This window comes from Loxodonta africana, chromosome 8 (genome assembly GCF_030014295.1).
Source record: "Loxodonta africana isolate mLoxAfr1 chromosome 8, mLoxAfr1.hap2, whole genome shotgun sequence".
Taxonomy (NCBI): domain Eukaryota; kingdom Metazoa; phylum Chordata; class Mammalia; order Proboscidea; family Elephantidae; genus Loxodonta; species Loxodonta africana.
The window spans coordinates 62,503,373-62,521,505 of NC_087349.1; the positions used below are offsets into that span (position 1 = coordinate 62,503,373).

At 38.7% G+C, this 18,133-nt stretch overlaps 1 protein-coding gene across 3 annotated transcripts in view; it reads right to left on the reverse strand.

Moving 5' to 3' along the window:
- Nucleotides 1–18,133, reverse strand: part of CDK6 (cyclin dependent kinase 6) — a 271,790-nt gene that overhangs the window by 137,241 nt on the left and 116,416 nt on the right. For 2 of the 3 annotated variants that reach the window (XM_064289981.1, XM_064289983.1), the window contains exons 3-4: nucleotides 17,709–17,771; nucleotides 1,004–1,171 (exon numbers count right to left, since the gene is read on the reverse strand). In XM_064289981.1, the coding sequence (XP_064146051.1) occupies nucleotides 1,004–1,171; nucleotides 17,709–17,771 (231 nt within the window). The remainder of the gene's footprint in view (nucleotides 1–1,003; nucleotides 1,172–17,708; nucleotides 17,772–18,133) is intronic. The other variant, XM_064289982.1, reaches the window with a different exon arrangement.

The following is an 18,133-nucleotide window of genomic DNA, read 5'->3' on the forward strand; positions in this document are numbered from 1 at the left end:
CACGTATGTAAAATAGGTCTTTCAAAGGGGAAAGTAATTAGTACCTAAACCTGTTGCCGTCCAACTGAGTTCAACTCACAGGGACCCTACAGGAGAGAGCAGAACTGCCCCGCAGGGTTTCCAAGGCTGTAATCTTTACAGGAGCAGACTGTCACTTCTTTCTCCTGTGGAACAGCTGGTGGGTTGGAACCACTGACCTTTGGGTTAGCAGCTAAGTGCTTTACCACTGCGCCACCATGGTTCCTCTATAGTTCCTATTGAGCTACAGCCTAGCCTAGCCTCTTTTTATATTTGGGGTGCAGAATTTCATGAAAACTCATCTTGGAAACAATGAAATGTAAAGAGGAATAGAAGCTAACCCAAGTAAATAGCTATTATGGTTTTGTATCTGAATGAGACAAAGAACAGGATATCTTAACTGCCACTCTGTCAAAACAGGGCCCTTGAGTTCATTCTTTCTATTCTGGCTTGGATGAAGCCTTCACATGGCAGGGCGTGCTACATGCTCAAAGGTCATTCAAGTTCACTGTAAATTTAATTTCTTCTTTACCATCGGCACCACAGTTTAGGGAGTACATTCACACACCTGCATAGGTGCTCCGGCTGTTTCTCAAATTAGGAAGCTGCAGACAGGTCAGGCAAAGTTCCTAGAGCTCTCTGTTCCCTGACACTGAGCTGTGTTCCCCGGACATTATATATGCAGTTCTGAAAATAGTGACTATGGCAAAAAGCATTTGGAAACTTGTAACTGATTCCTCTCTAGTGGCTAAGATGCAACAGGCTATTTCTGCAATGGGTCATGTCCACAACAAGGTCAGCCTGGATGTGTCTGCAGTTGTACGTAGAATGCTTTCCCCCTACCTGTTGCTAAGAAAAGCGCGCAGACATTCTGTCCACCAACTGACTGCAGGCATTAAGAGCAGTAGGGACATGAAAGGGGGCAATTTGCTATTTAAAAGGGGAAAAGATAAGTTTAGTAAAAAAACAACACTGTCTCACTCACCACTGACGTAAGCGCCATCTGAAAACTGTAGATCCGGGCCAGGCCGAAGTCAGCCAGTTTTATTTGTCCACTGCTGGTCACCAGAATGTTCTGTGGTTTTAGATCGCGATGCACTACTCGGTGAGAATGAAGAAAGTCCAGACCTCGGAGAAGCTGAAGCATCATATCCTAAATAAAATCCAAAAAGAAAATAAAATCAATAAATGATCAAAACAGAAATTCAATACATACCATATCTGAGGAACTCCCAGCACTTAGAGGTGCTTAGTACACAGTAAGCATTCAATAAATATTTGCTAAATGAATTCATCTCCCTTCTTACCTCTCCACTCTCCCATTCTCAAGGACCCTACAAGAATTTTCACTCTCAACCTGTACTTTACCTACAAAAGGACAACTTTAAAATAGCTTGAGATGGCATAGGAAATGTTCTGGAAGGACAAACATCAAATTCTTTATTCTGGGGAGAGAAAGGAGGTGGTGAGAAGAGGATCCTTTTGGCTGCATGTACTTCTGTATTGTTTGATATATTATTTTCAATGTTAAAATCCAGTGAGTAATAATATTAACAGTAATTATTATTTTTATAGCACCGAAATACTAAGCAGACACTATGTGTCAGGCACTATTCCAAAGACCTTGCATTTAGTAAGTCATTTAATTCACACCACAACCTTAAGGCAAGTGACAGGCCATCACCCTCATTTTACAGGTCAAGAAACTGACAGGCAGGAGTAGGTTAGGTAATTAGGCCAAAGCCACCCTGTTAGCAAGAGACAGAGCCTTGATTTAAAGGAGAGTCTGGAAAACTGGATTCAAATCCTCAGTGCACTTTTTTAGTAACTCACTGAAAAAGTAAAAATATAAAACTGCACAAGCCATTTAATTCCTCTGAGCTTCAGTTTTCCCATCTGTTAAGTGGGAAAGTAGCAAAACCACTTCCTAGGAGTAGCACAATATTAAGTGTTCAATAAATGAAAGTTCTTATTGGTATTATCATTAACCAGCATGGAGTAGGCAGGCAGTAACTACACCAATGTCACACCTTCTTTTAACTTTGTTGTTGTTAGTTGCCATCAAGTCACCTCTGGCTCATTAGCAACCTTAGACAATATTCTGTTGTTAACCATTAGGGGTTTTTTTTTCTAAAATGGTATAATTATTTAATTCTTTGTTGTTGTTGAGAATATACACAGCAAGCCACACACCAATTCAAGGATTTCTACATGTACAGTTGAGTGACATATCTGTAAGGTTTTCATTGGCTAATTTTTGGAGGTAGATTGCCAGGCCTTTCTTTCCAGTCTGTCTTAGTCTGGAGGTTTGCTGAAACCTGTCCACTATGGGTGACCCTGCTGGTATTTGAAATACCGATGGCACAGCAAACTGTAAGACATCACGGTACGACAGACGGACAGATGGGTGGTAGCTTATAATTTCAGGACCAATGAAATTAGATATAAGATTTAAAGTTCAGAAATAGTGTCTGAAAGTAGGAAGTTAAGACCTCGATCATGTTCCTCTGAAGTCAGGGCATTAAGAGTGGACCTCCCCCCTCCCCCGATATTGTGAGAATGGTGTGTACAAGGGAGCTATTCTGCTGATACAAGAGTTAGAAAAATGATTAGGCAGCATCATGGACTCGGGAGCTGGACGGGGCTCCGAGGATGCATTTGCCCATCAGCTGGAGCACTGAGCTCTCTCACTGAGATCAGCATATTTGGTTACTGGTTTATGGTTCTGGTTCTGCCTTCCGAGCCGGGAGTTCTCTTTTCACATCTTTGCTTGTTTAAAACCAAAAAACCTTCGTTTTCTCATCTATAAAGTAAATAATGTTTACTTTTAATAATGTTATGAGGTTTAAATGCAGCAATGTATGCAAAGTGGTAACACAGTTTCTAATACAGGGTAAGCATTTTCACAAAGGGTAACCATTAGGATGATTACTCCCAAAATAATTGCTGTGTTTTCCAGAGGGAAACAGATTCATAAACAAATATAAGAAAATGTAGCTGGCACTACACTGCCGGGATGAACAAAGAGCTATGAGGGGGCACAGACGGCACACGGTGTACTGGACTCATTTTTTGGGGTCCACCTAATGGTGGCTCGCAGGGGTTACCTTCTAAGCTTAACAAGATGAAAGCCCTAGAGGAGAGTGCACTGGCAGGTACTGGGCCTCATGGCTTGAGAACCACTGCAGGTCAAACAACTTGCGGTGAATAAACAGGAGTGTGCAAAGAACTGCAAAAAGGTAGAGAAAGTCCCCTGCTGCGGTGAGTTTTGGAAACGCACGAGCACAACTTATATTAAAAAGCATGAGTAACCTAGAGTAATGCCATGCTAGTTTGTCATATTTAGCTTCCCATACGCTAAGCACGGATCATTTAAAATAGCAGGAAGAACAGATCTGCTTGGTTCATGCTTCAGGGTTCAAACAATTTAAGCAGTCAATTAAAAATAAAATTCAAACATTTGAGCTAATTAACTAACAAATTGATAAGAAGATGGAACTACAAAGCACAAAAAAAAAAATCACATGTATTTTTAAATATTTCTTTAAAGTCCATATTACATTTTCCATAATTATAAAATTGATGTATGCTGCTTAATGCAGACACTTTTAGAACTTAAAATATATAAACCCAGTGTCAGTGCCGTCGAGTCATATATATATATATATATAAAATATATAGATAAATAAATAACCAGAGGAACAAAAATCACTCAAAATCCCACCACACAGAAACCAGAGAAAACTTCCACTGCTAAATAACAATTTTTGTGTATCCTTCTGGCCTGTCTTTTAAACATTACATAAATTATCATATATGCAGAAATAAATATGACATATATTTAAATAAAAATGGTTATTATTCTGCAAACATTCTTTTGTGACCCTTTTTAAAAACATTTAACAATTTGCTGTGAATATTCTTCACAGGAACAAAATTCTTCTACAACATATATACGTTTTTTTTACAATATGATTTTTAATGGCTATGTGGTTTTCCTCCCAGAGATATAACATAATCATTATCATTAGGTTTTTGTTGTGATATTTTGGAATTTATACTATAGGTCTAGTTCCTTATTTAAAGACTAAGTAGATTAAGATGATTTGTTAACATATCAAAACACGGTTTAGGCATTGAGAATCCACATGACTGCTCTCGTATTGATTTCATGTTAACAGTACCCATCCATTGCCATGGAGTTGATTCCTACTCCTAACGACCCTATAGGACAGAGTAGAACTGCCCCCATAGGGTTCCCAAGAGGTAGGCTGGTGGATTCCAACTGCTGACCGTTTGGTTAGCAGCCACGCTCTTCACCACTGTGCCACCAGGACGCCAAAACAGTACCCATAGAGGTATGGTTACAAAAGAATTATAATTCTTCAGATTTTATTGGGCTACTTTCAATTTTCCTGTTTAAGCAAACTGGGTTTTCTTTTACAATACGAGATACAATTAGTACTCTCAGTCAGTGACTTCTGAATTAATGATTTCAAAAACCATTGCCACAATCTTATTAATCACCTTCAGTAATTCAATTTCGAGTTAGGTTGATGAGCAATTATGGACCTGCAGTATGGATGATTTGGGAACCCCCTCAATCTTCAACCGTCATTCACCGGAATGCCTAATCTCAAAGGAAGTACACTCAGCTGTGTCAGGAACACTGGTCGCAAACAAGAATAAGGCTTGGTTTCAATTCCAGAGAATGACGTATAAATGAATAAATTACAAAAACATTACCTACACCATAAAGGTAAGAAAAAAAAAAAAAAGCCTTCCCTTTAGAATCATGAAAAGTGTTTTGATCGAAGATACCTCAAAGGATTCTCTACTTAAGCTTATTATCTGTTTTATCACCTCAATTTATAATATCTTGAGACCTACTTTCAAATTAGCTCCACAAGATTTTAATCTAAATGAAATCACAGTACTCCCAGTGATGCAATGCAATGAAACTTATGGATACTACCAATTAAGGCTCTTTAAGTTAAACACAGGTTAAAAGTTTCCCTCTTTATGTTAACAATGCACAATTCTAGTATAAAAGGCTGGAACATCTAGTCATACCTGTGATAAACAGTCACTTGGGGCCCTCACTATTCCACATGACTTGGAAGCGTGCTTCAACAGGACACCATTATGGAATGAAGTCTGGCTCTCAGTAATTTTAGGTGTGGCTTTGCTCTTGGCAACTCCCCTAAAAAGACTCCAGATTTCGGTCTGATTAACAGAAATCTGTAAAGCCTTGTAGTTGTTTCTTTTAAATGTTCTATAGCTCTAATCTTCTCATTTCTTTCAAAACAAAATAAACAACCAAACAAAAAGTCTGCCTCAACTTTTTCTTTTATCACTGGAACCTATTTCCCAAGTACAAAAAAACTAGCATTAGTTCCAAAAGATACTGAAAACACCACATGGTAAGTCACAGAAATGATGGCTTTGATGGTCAACTCTAAATATTTGGATTTATCTAGCTAATTTGAGTGATATAATTACATCCTCAAAGTTTTAGCATCCAAAGTGTATGTCATTTGTTCATCTGTCGTTGTTAGTTGCCACTGAGTGGATTCCAATTTATGGAGACTCCATGCGCAAAGAGTAGGTTTTTCAAGGCTGTGACCTTTCAGAAGCAGATCACCAGGCCTGTCTCCTGAAGTGCTTCTGGGGGAGTTCAAATGAGCAACTCTTAGGCTAATGCTTAACCATCTGTGCCACCCAGGGACTCCGTGTTTATTTATGTAAAAATTCAAAATAAGATATATATAACTCGTAAACAAGAATAATCACTTGTCTCCTTATAATGGATAAACCACGCAAAAAAACCAAACCCGCTGCTGACTCATAGAGACCCTATAGCAGTTTTTTCAAATTTGCTACCCAAATTTCAACTGAAATATTTTCACATTGGCTTGTTTGTTTACTATGAAGGGTCCCTATTCACTACAGTCTAAAATATAACAAAGACTTTTTAAACCGAACTGATAACAATATCTTAAATTTAGATAGGGCTTATGATTATAGGAGGAGACGTAAAAGATCACCTGAGTCTATACACAACGGGATTCAAAAGAAGGTAGAGGGCTGTTGACAACGATGAGAGATATCTCTTTTAAAATTACAGCTCTTCCATAAAATGTGGTAGAATATTACTATATAAACAATGAAGTAGTGAATAGCAAAGCCACGCTAAAGTCTTGTAAGTCAACCAGTTGGGTTCCCTCACTGGCGATTTCACGTACTCCCTCCACCACTGTGCTCAGGGAGAACCGTGCCATAAGTCACTACACCAAGTTTAATGAAACGGTATTCTACTTTTACTTTACTTCAACACATGACAGGGGCTCCTTCATGCCTCCACTGATCAACTCACAGTAACAATGGGCTTGAAAGACTGCTTTACAAATTGGTTCCCTCTACTTCTCCCTTTGGTCCTCAGGAGTTCCCAAAGAATACTTCATCCATAACTACAAAGGGTAAACAAAACAAACAAATCCTAGTTGAGGAAGTGCTTAAGATGAGGCAAGAGGATGGTTAAAGATGGCTCCTTAAAACTTTCAAGCCTCCAGGAAAGGTGTAATCGGTGAGTTCAAGGCAAGCAATAAACCTGGGAAACAAGCTAAGAGATAAACCTGGGAAACAAGCTAAGAGTCACTCATGAGCTTGGTTCCCAAAGGGGAGTTGAAGAGCATAGTCAAGCTATGCCACAGGCCCATTACTTTACCATCGTGTATGAGGAGGGTGAGGAAAACAAGGAAGGCCACACATCACCGTGGGACTTCTTAGCAGAAACAAAGGTGAGACCCCTAATTGGAGATGATGGCATTCTATTTTTAGTGCTTCCAGGCAACTGAATAAAAGCATAAATGTGGCTTTGTATATAAATTTTGTTACTAAAATGTGCATTCTGAAGAGAGAATTAAAAGAATCCATATATTATTCATTCCTGGAAGTTATGATAATACTAAGTAAAAAAATCATTCTCAACTAGCTAGACATTAAAAAATAACAACCAATTTCTACCAAGCCTGGAAATGTTGTTGGTGTTTAAGGAACAATGTAATGACTAAATGGGCAATCTGAAAGAAGGAATCATTACCTCATCATGATGGCTATTAATAACCCACTGTGGAAAGTCATCAGGAACTGAAACTACAAATACGCAACATTAATTATAACTTCTTCAGTGCAAGATATAAAGATCAACATAGCATAAATAAATAAGAAAATTATAAAGTACAAGTGCCTAAGTTGTTGGACTAATGACCCAAATGGTTACTGCTCTGTACAAGCTGATTTGTGACCCACTTAAAGACATTTAAAAATACACTGTGAATATTTTCCCACTTCAACAAATATTCTGCTATAAGAAAAAAATTTTTTTTAACAATATGGTTTTTTTAATGGCTGCGTTTGGACAAAATATCTTTTCATCTTTCCCCACTCGCCCTCTCAATTCCCTCTTCTGAGAATTTTCCCCTCACTCCGTACTTTCCTCCTTTCCAAATGAGGTAATGTATTAGAGAAGTAGGTTTTCCACAGAGCAGAGCATATTATTATTTGACTGCTGCAGCAGACATTGTTGGTTGCCAGCCATGAAGGATCAGTCCAAGCCAATGAAGACAATCATATTCCCCTAGTAACTGACCCAGGGATAGACATGAGGCCTGATCCTGGCCAATGAGACCTATGGGCAAGTCTGCTGGAGGTTTCTGGGAAAGATTTTCCTACCTGATAACAGAAGCACAGTACAAAGCTCATCTGCTGCACTTCCTCCTCACCTCCCAGCCCCCACCCACATCTTATACTGAATGCTACTGTTTGAGGTTATGAACTGGCAGCTGTAGCAACTATCTTGCAAGGTAAGAGGAGACATCAGCCCACTCAAATGAGAGCTGAGCCTGGGTCCTTGATGACATCCTTGAATAGCCGAATCAACTCTAGGGCTGCCTACCTAAGGCCTTCTACGTGTATAAACAGTAATGCCCTTATTTAAAGCCACTTTTTCACTGGACAGTTTGTAATCCACAGTTGAAAATTATTCCAACAAATGTAACAACTAAAATTATATTATTTAAAATCTGTTAAGGACACTGGTTTTTATTCACCACCCCTCCCATGGGACCTGTACCAACATTCCTTTTTTCTTCTTGCCACTTATCCCTTCCAGGTGGGGCTCGTTTTCCTTATCTCTTGAAACTTACACACATCTTTGCCATTAATACTCACGGCATCTTCTTCATCACTCATTTACTGTCAATTCCTCATATTCATCAGGGACCATGGCTCATTCTCTCTACCCCACATTCACCATCTTCCTGCATAACTTCAACATCCTTAGCAAGTTCCAGCTAACACCCAAGCGTCACAGAACTTTGACTCCTTTAATCCCATTCCATTTTTTACTATCTATTCCCATTGGCCAAAGCCAGGAATGTGTTTTTACTCATCTCTGACCTTTTTTTTCATTAAAAAAAAATTTAAGTTCCATATATTTGGCTATCAAAGCAGTAATTTACATAAGCTTATTGCACAGCATAATTAAATTTGGAAAGCAATTTCTTTCTTTACGTAGCATTCCCTAGGTCTGCCTATTCTCCCATCTCTCTTGCTCCAAGGTCATTCCATTTTAACCTCTACGCAAAGCTTAATCTTCAAGCAGTCCAACCACTCTTTTTCTTGGTTCCCACGTGTGAGAATCAACCTGACAGCAACTAACAACGACGACAACAAATACCTGTGATGCAGAGAGCCGTTTCAGGGGCAAAAAGATCAGACACATGTCCATTATCAATGATGTCAGTTTCCAACTTTGACTACCTCAGTGCCACGATGTGCAGGTTCCTAGTCAGCCTTCTGGCTGACCATCTCCCTTCCTTCTCTGAGCAAACTAGCGTACACCATACTTCAGAGAAAAACTGAGACCATCAAAGGAATGTTACTGACTCCACCTATATATTTATATGCACTGGCGTCCCCCTGCCTCCCTCATCTCTCAGCAGGAACGATTTCCTTCCTACTATACGGTATTCATCTTCCTTCCACGCAGGATCCTGTTCACTCTAGCTTTTTCAAGTACCTTGCCTTGCTATCATGTATCTGTAATTTCTTGCTTCTTTAAACCAAAAATATCAAACCCTTTGCTGCTGAGTTGATTCCAACTCATAACAACCCCATAGGACAGGGTATAACTGCCCCATAGAGTTTCCAAAGCCGTAATCTTTTTTTAAAATTTTATTTTATTGTGTTTTAGGTGAAAGTTTGATTTGTGACACTGATTGTAATGCCTGCAATGTGTGCCCCGTCCTTTATCCTTATCGCATTTTAGGTTTTATTCTTAGGTCTTTGATACATACATTTTGAGTTTTTGTGTATTGTGTGAGCTATGGGTCCTATTTCATTTTTTTTACAGATGGACAACCAGTTTTGCCAGCACTATTTGTTAAAACGACTGTCTCTTTCCCATTTAATGGACTTTGGTCCTTTGTTAAAGATCAGCTGACCACAGGTGAATGGATTTACATCTGGGTTCTGGATTCTGTTCCGTTGGTTTGTGTGTCTGCTGTTGTACCTGTACCAGGCTGTTCTGACTACCGTGGCTGTATAGCAGGTTTTGAGATCAGGTAGTGTGAGGCCTCCTGCTTTGCTCTTCTTTAGTAATGCTTTGTTTACCCAGGGCCTCTTTCCTTTCCACATAAAGTTGGTGATTAGTTTTTCCATCTCGTTAAAGAAAGCTGTTGGTATTTGCATCGGGATTCCATTATATCTGTAGACTGCTTTGGGTAGAATTGACATTTTCACAATGTTGAGTCTTCCTATCCATGAGCATGGTATGTTTTTCCATTTATGTAGATCTTTTTTGGTTTCTTGCCACAGTATTTTGTAGTTTTCTTTGTATAGGTTTTTTACGTCCCTGGTTAGATTTATTCCTAAATACTTTATCTTTTTAGGGGCTATAATGAATGGCATTGTTTTCTTGATTTCCTTTTCTAAGTTTTCCTTGTTGGTGTATAGGAATCCAACTGATTTTTGTATGTTGTTCTCATGTGCTGCTACTCTGCTGAATCTTTCTATTTACAGTATTTTTCTTGTAGAATCTTTGGGTTTTTTTTTTTTTTTTTTTAATGTATAGAGTTGTATAATCTGAGAACTGGGGCAGTTTTAGTTCTTCCTTTCCAATGTGGATGCCCTTTATTTCTTTTTCTTGTCTTACCTCTCTAGGTAGGACTTCCAGTACAATGTTAAATAGGAGAGGTAACAAAGGGCAGCCTTGTCTTGTTCCTGTTCCCAGGAGAAATGCTTTCAGCCTCTCTCTGTTGAGAATGATGTTGGTTGCTGATTTGTTGAGAATGACGTTGGTTGTTGATTTTGTATAGATGCCCTTTATTATGTCGAGGATTTTCCCTTTTATTCCTGTTACTGATTTTTTTTCCTTTTTAAACAGGAATGGGTGTTGAACTTTATCGAATGCCTTTTTTGCATCAGTTGAGATGATCATGTGATTATCTTCTTTTGTTCTATTTATGTGGTGTATTAAATATGACCTTGAGTATATCCCACCTGAATTTAGAGACCATCTCAAGAATAGATTTGATGCATTGAACACTAGTGACCATAGACCAGACGAGTTGTGGAATGACATCAAGGACATCATCTATGAAGAAAGCAAGAGGTCACTGAAAAGACAGGAAAGAAAGAAAAGATCAGGATGGATGTCAAAGGAGACTCTGAAACTTGCTCTTGAGCATCAAGCAGCTAAAGCAAAAGGAAGAATTGAAGTAAAAACTGAACAGAAGATTTCAAAGGGCCTCTTGAGAAGACAAAGTAAAGTATTATAATGACATGTGCAAAGAGCTGGAGATGGAAAACCAAAAGGGAAGAACACACTAGGTGTTTCTTAAGCTGAAAGAACTGAAGAAAAAATTCAAGCCTCGAGTTGCAACAGTGAAGGATTCTATGGGGAAAATATTAAACGATGCAGGAAGCATCAAAAGAAGATAGAAGGAATATACAGAATCATTATAAAAAAAAAAAAAGAATCAGTTGATATTCAACCATTTCCAGAGGTGGCATATGATCAGGAACTGATGGTACTGAAGGAAGAAGTCCAAGCTGCTCTGAAGGCATCGGTGAAAAACAAGGCTCCAGGAATTGATGGAATATCAATTGAGATGTTTCAACAAACGGATTCAGTGCTGGAGGTGCTCACTCGTCTATGCCAGGAAATATGGAAGACAGCTTCCTGGCCAATTGCCTCGAAGAGATCCATATTTATGCCTATTCCCAAGAAAGGTGATCCAACCGAATGTGGAAATTGTAGAACAATATCATTAATATCACATGCAAGCAAAATTTTGCTGAAGATCATTCAAAAGCGGCTGCAGCAGCATATCGACAGGGAACTGCCAGAAATTCAGGCCGGTTTCAGAAGAGGACGTGGAACCAGCGATATCATTGCTGATGTCAGATGGATCCTGGCTGAAAGCAGAGAATACCAGAAGGATGTTTACCTGTGTTTTGTTGACTATGCAAAGGCATTGGACTGTGTGGATCATTACAAACTTTGGATAACATTGCGAAGAATGGGAACCCCAGAACACTTAATTGTGCTCATGAGGAAACTTTACACAGATCAAGAGGCAGTTGTTCGGACAGAACAAGGGGATTCTGATTGGTTTAAGTCAGGAAAGGTGTGCGTCAGGGTTGTTTTCTTTCACCATACCTATTTAATCTGTATGCTGAACAAATAGTCCGAGAAGCTGGATTATATGAAGAAGAAGGGGGTATCAGGACTGGAGGAAGACTCATTAACAACCAAGTTATGCAGATGACACAACCTTGCTTGCTGAAAGTGAAGAGGACCTGAAGCACTTATTAAAGAAGATCAAAGACCACAGCCTTCAGTATGGATTGCACCTCAACATAAAGAAAACAAAAATCCTCACAACTGGACCAATGAGCAACATCATGATAAATGGAGAAAAGATTGAAGTTGTCATGGATTTCATTTTACTTGGATCCACAATCAACGGCCATGGAAGCAGCAATCAAGAAATCAAAAGACGCATTGCATTGGGTAAATCTGCTGCGAAGGACCTCTTCAAAGTGTTGAAGAGCAAAGATGTCACCCTGAAGAGTAAGGTGTGCCTGACGCAAGCCATGGTATTTTCAATCACATCATATGCATGTGAAAGCTGGACAATGAATAAGGAAGACCAAAGAAGAGTTGAAGTTTTTGAATTGTGGTGTTGGCAAAGAATATACAATATACCATGGACTGCCAAAAGAATGAACAAACCTGTCTTGGAAGAAGTGCAGCCAGGATGCTCCTTAGAGGCAAGGATGGCGAAATGTCGTCTTACATACTTTGGACATGTTGTCAGGAGGGATCAGTCCCTGGAAAAGGACATTGGGCTTGGCAGAGTACAGGGTCAGCAGAAAAGGGAAAGACCCTCACTGAGGTAGATTGACATGGTGGCTGCAACAATGAGCTCAAGCATAACAATGATTGTAAGGATGGTGCAGGACCGGCAGTGTTTCCTTCTGTTGTGCATGGGGTCGCTATGAGTCGGAACAAACTCGACGGCACCTAACAACAACAACAACAATTATGATGATTGGTTTTCTAATGTTGAACTATCCCTGCATAGCTGATATGAATCCCACTTGGTCATGGTGTATTATTTTTTTGATATGATGCAGAAATTGGCTAGGATTTTGTTGAGAATTTTTGCATGTATATTCATGAGGGATCCTGGTTTGTAATTTCCTATTTTTGTTGTGTCTTTGCTTGGCTTTGGTATCAGGGTTACACTGGCTTCACAGAATGAATTCTGGAGTATTCCTTCCTTTTCTATGTTCTGAAATATTTTGAGTAGTACTGGCATGAGCTTTTCTCAGAATGTTTGTTAGAATACTCCAGTGAAGCCGTCCTGGCCAAGGCTTTTTTATTTTTTGTTGCTGGGAGTTTTTTTTTTTTTTTGGAATTACCTTTTCAATCTCTTCTCTTGTTATGGGTCTGTTCAGATTTTTATCTCAGCTTGTGTTAGGAAGGTAGTGTGTTTCTAGAAATTTGTCCATTTCCTCTAATTTCTCAAACTTTTTGGAAAGCACTTTTTCATGGTATTGTTATGATTCTTTTAACTTCAGCTGCGTCTATTGTCATGTCCCCCATCTCATTTCTTGTTTGGGTTATTTGCTTCCTCTTTCTTTTGTCAGTTTGACCAACGGTTTGTCAATTTTGTTGATCTTTTCAATCAACTAACTTTTGGTCTCGATTCTTTCTATTGCTTTTCTGTTCGCTATTTCATTTATTTCTGCTCTAATCTTCATTATTTCCTCTCTTCTGGTGCCTATGGGGTTCTTTTGCTGTTCTCTATTTGTTCAAGCTGTAGGGCTAACGTTTTGATTTTGGCCCATTCGTCTTTTTTGATGTGTGTGTTTATTGGTATAAATTGACCTCTGAGCATTGCCTTTGCAGTATCCCAAAGGTTTTGGTATGATATGTTTTCATTCTCATTTGATTCTAGGAATTTTCTGATTCCCTCTCTGACTTCTTCTATTACCCAGTTGTTTTCAAGCAAGGCATTATTCAGTTTCCATGCATTTGTTTTTTGTTCTCTTGCTCCTCTTGTTATTGATTTCTAATTTTATAGCACTGTGATCAGAGAGAATGCTTTGTATTATTTCAATGTTTTGGACTTTATTGAAGATTGCTTTGTGGCCTAAAATGTGATCTGTTCTGGAAGGTTTTCCTTGTGCGTTGGAAAAGAACGTATGCTTTGCTGTTGTTGGGTGGAGTGTTCTATGTATGTCTATGAGGTCAAGTTAGCTGATCGTGGCCTTTAGATCTTCTGTATCTTTGCTGAGTTTCTTTCTAGATGTTCTGTCCTTTACTGAGAGTCGTGTGTTGAAATCTCCTACTATTATTGTAGAACTGTCAATTTCTCTTTTCAGTGCTGTTAGAGTTTTTTTTTTGTGTATTTTAGAGCCCTGTTGTTGGGTGCATAGATATTTATTAAGGTTATGTCTTCTTGGTGGATTGTCCCTTTAATCATTATATAATGGCCTTCCTTGTCATTTATGGTGGGTTTTTGTCTTAAAGTCCATTTTATCTGAGATTAGTATTGCCACTCCTGCTCTTTTTTGGTTACTGTTTGCTTCATATATTTTTTTCCATCCTGTGATTTTTAATATTTTTGTCATTGTGTCTAAGGTGTGTCTCTTATAGACAGCATTTTAGTAAGTCCGTGTTTTTTTTTAATCCATTCTGCCACTCTGTCTCTTTAACGGGGGCATTTAAGCCATTAATATTCTGTGTGATTATTGATATGTATGAGTTTATTGCTGTCATATTGTGCTTTTTTTCTTCTTTTTTGTGTGGTGCTGATGTTTTCTTTGTTCTTACTTTCCTGTGCTGAGTTCCTTTTGTTCGTGGATTTTCTTTTCATTTCTTTCATTATTACAGGTTTTATTTTACTGAGTCTTTATGTTTTTTTTCCTTTGATGAGTAGGCCTGTTAACTTTCTTTGTGCTTAACAAGGCTATAATCTTTATGGAAGCAGACTGCCACATCTTTCTCCCTCGGAGCTGCTGGTGCGTTCAAACTGCCAACCTTTTGGTTAGCAGTCAGGTGGTTAACTCACCGCTTCGCCAGGGCTCCTCCTTGTGTCTCTACTGTTCCTTAACCAATAAGCAAACTCAAGCACCAACCTGCTGTCCTTTTGCATCAATAGTCTTTAGAGAGCAGTAGACATTTCTCACTTCTCATCCACTTCACACTACTGCATCAAATGGAGATGCGGCAGCCTTTGCACGGTTACCAACAACCACCTGCCTGCCACAGCAATGGGGCATTCCATTTCTAACTTAACTTTGCTATGGCATTTCACACTGGACCCCTCCCTCCTCTTCACTTCCTCCAAAGGAGAAGCGTTGTCTATGTTTCAATTTACAAATGTAACACATGTTCACTGCTAGAAAAAAAAATCAGAACATAAGGAAAAAAATACCACCCACAATTAATCCATACATGGATAACCACAACTAACATATTGGCGTATCCTTCCATTATTTTTCAATACATAAAAACTCATAAGACAGTTGTTCTATGTTTTATAAATGGAGTGCTAGTGTACACTGTTTTGTAATGGCATTTCACATAATAAGGTATATATCAATAAATATAGATCTACTGCTCAATTTTTAACGGCTGTGTACTAACCTATTTTTATTTTCATACTTTAGTTACACATTTCTAAGCATTCATTAAATAATCAACCACAGTGTTTACAATGGTCTCATATGTATGTGAAAGCTGGATAATGAATAAAGAAGACTGAAGAAATAATTGAATTATAGTGTTGGTGAAAAATACTAAATATACACCATGGACTGCCAGAAGAATGAACAAATCTGTTTTGCAAGAAGTACAACCAGAATGATCCTTAGAAGCAAGGATGGCAAGACTTTGTCTTACGCACTTTGGACATGTTATCAGGAGGAAGCAGTCCCTGGAGAAGGACATCAGGCTTGGTAAAGGCTCAGCGAAAAAGAGGAAGACCCTGGAAGAGATGGACTGACACAGTGGATGCAATAATGTACTCACGCGTAACCACGACTGTGAGGATGGCACAGGACCAGGCAGCGTTTGGTCTGTTGTACATAGGGCAACTGTGAGTAGAAACCAACTCGATGGCACCTAACAACCGCAGCAACAACATTAAATAATCCACTAATTTTAAATGCCACTTCTATTGGCTTCTACAATGTTTTAACTCGATTCTGGACTTTTACTCTTCTGCCTCAGTTTGGATCTATTTGGAGCACCTCTCTCCTTTAATTACTAAAGGTTTAGAACAAATTTTATTATCTGGTAGGACAACTTTCTTCTTTCTATTCTTCAGAAAACATTCCTGGATATTCTCATGTTATTCTTCAGGACTGAGTTTTACTGAGTTTTCATCTCCGCCCCAAAAAGGCCCTTTAGTATTTTTACTGATTTCTAAAATTTATAATTTGGGGAGAATGGATACCTTTACAATACTGAGTCTTTCCTTCTCGGAACACGGTGTGGTTCTCCATTCATTTAAGTCTTCTTCTGGGTCCCTCACTAAAGTTTTGTCTTTTTTTTTTTTTGTATAGTTCCTACATCTTCAAGGCCCCCACTGCAATGGGTATAGTCCTCTTCCTTTCTCATGTGTACTGTACTGATCATTTTCCCCATTAATCTCATTTCTCAAATCCATCTTTTACTCTCTGGCCAGCCTGATCTTTTTAACACGCAAGTCTGACCTATCAAGTCACTCTCCTGCTTGAACACCTTCATACAAAGCTGCCCTCTAGCTCTCCACCCTTGCCTCCAAACACTGTGGACTTTCTCTATCTCTATTCACTCACAGCCTACCATCCCCATCTTCTGAGAGCAGGGTCTGCTTTTAATCATTCCTCCCCCAAATATAATTGGACTCACAGCACATTTTATTAACAGGTGTCAATAAATGTTCAATGGCTTTTCACAGAGAAGTGAAGCCCAAACTATATAAATGGATATGGCCATAAAACCTACAAAAGCTGTTAGCTCAAAAAAGAACTCACTGACTCCTTCCAGGGAGGAATACGGTAGCAGGTGATAAAACTCCAGGTTAGGAGTAAGGGGAAGGGAGCAAAGAGGCTCATACTTAGTAATCATTAAAACATCTTCATGGGTGTGGTAAGTTCTTTGGTTCACTACCTGAGAAATATAATATACCCGGTCCTATGATGAACACTAAAGCATGGGATTAAAAACAATCAAGAACATTTCCTTTTTATTTTACTGCCTCTACTCAGCATTCTTTTAGCAATTATGCTCAGTGAATGAAGAGACATGGATTTTAGCATACTGTACCACAGCTAGTAGTATGACTCCGAACAAGTAACGTATCCTCTCATCCCGAAGAGGAAGCATCGCATCATTTTTTTTCTTGAGTCATCATTTGGGTGCGAATTAGATTGCTGGGTAAGTCACCTAATATTACTAATTTCACAAAATCACGTCAGCGTTTCCCGAAGTGTGGTCTCTTAACCCAGTGCTATTGACTAAGTTCCGTTTCATCTTAGCCACTATAGTCAACTGACTGGGCAAGTCCCAACCTTTCTGAGACTTCGTTTTTCATTGGTAAAACTCATATAAATCCTGCTCTGCCCCTATGGAGAGAAGAAAGATAATAAAAGTATTTTTCAAACTGTCAAGTGCTATTAAGCTAGACAGTAAATTCCTTGAGGAAAGGGAACGTGGTGCATCTTTATATTCTCCACAGAGTCCTGCAAATTGCCTTATATGAGAAATCTGTTGATTTTACTTGATTTAATGAATCACTCAATAGTTTATAGCTATGCATTAAGATGCAGCATAATGATTTTTGCTCTCGGCTCTGTGCACAGGAATTATATAGTGCATTCTCACTAATTAATTCCTGAGTCTTTCTTTAGTGAAAAGGCCATGATCCAGCATTGTGGTTTATTGGTTATCCACTAAGAACTTATTAAATGCTTGCCAAGTGGAGGTACAAAAGACAAAAGAAGTTCCTTTTGGAAATATATAACCTAAGAGAGCCACCTTCACATGTGCTTAGTAAATTTCTATTTTTGAGAGCAGTATGAATTAAAAGAGCACTAGATTTGGAGTTAACATATAGATACACAATCTGATTCTGGTCACTTGCAACCTCTGTGGATTTTGGTTTCCACATCTGTAAAACGGAAATAACCTGAAAAAAGAGGTTAGGTGAGGTTTAAGTAAGAGAATATATATTGAAGTACTTTATATATTATAACTTACTATGCATGAAGAAAACAAAAATCCTCACAACTGGACCAATAAGCAACATCACAATAAATGGACAAAAGGTTGAAGTTGTCAAGGATCTCATTTTACTTGGATCCACAATCAACAGCCATGGAAGCGGCAGTCAAGAAATCAAACAACATGTTGCATTAGGCAAATCTGCTGCAAAAGACCTCTTTAAAGTGTTAAAATGCAAAGATGTCACCTTGAAGGCTAGGGTGCACCTGGCCCAAGCCATGGTGTTTTCAGTCACCTCATATGCATGCAAAAGTTAGACAATGAATA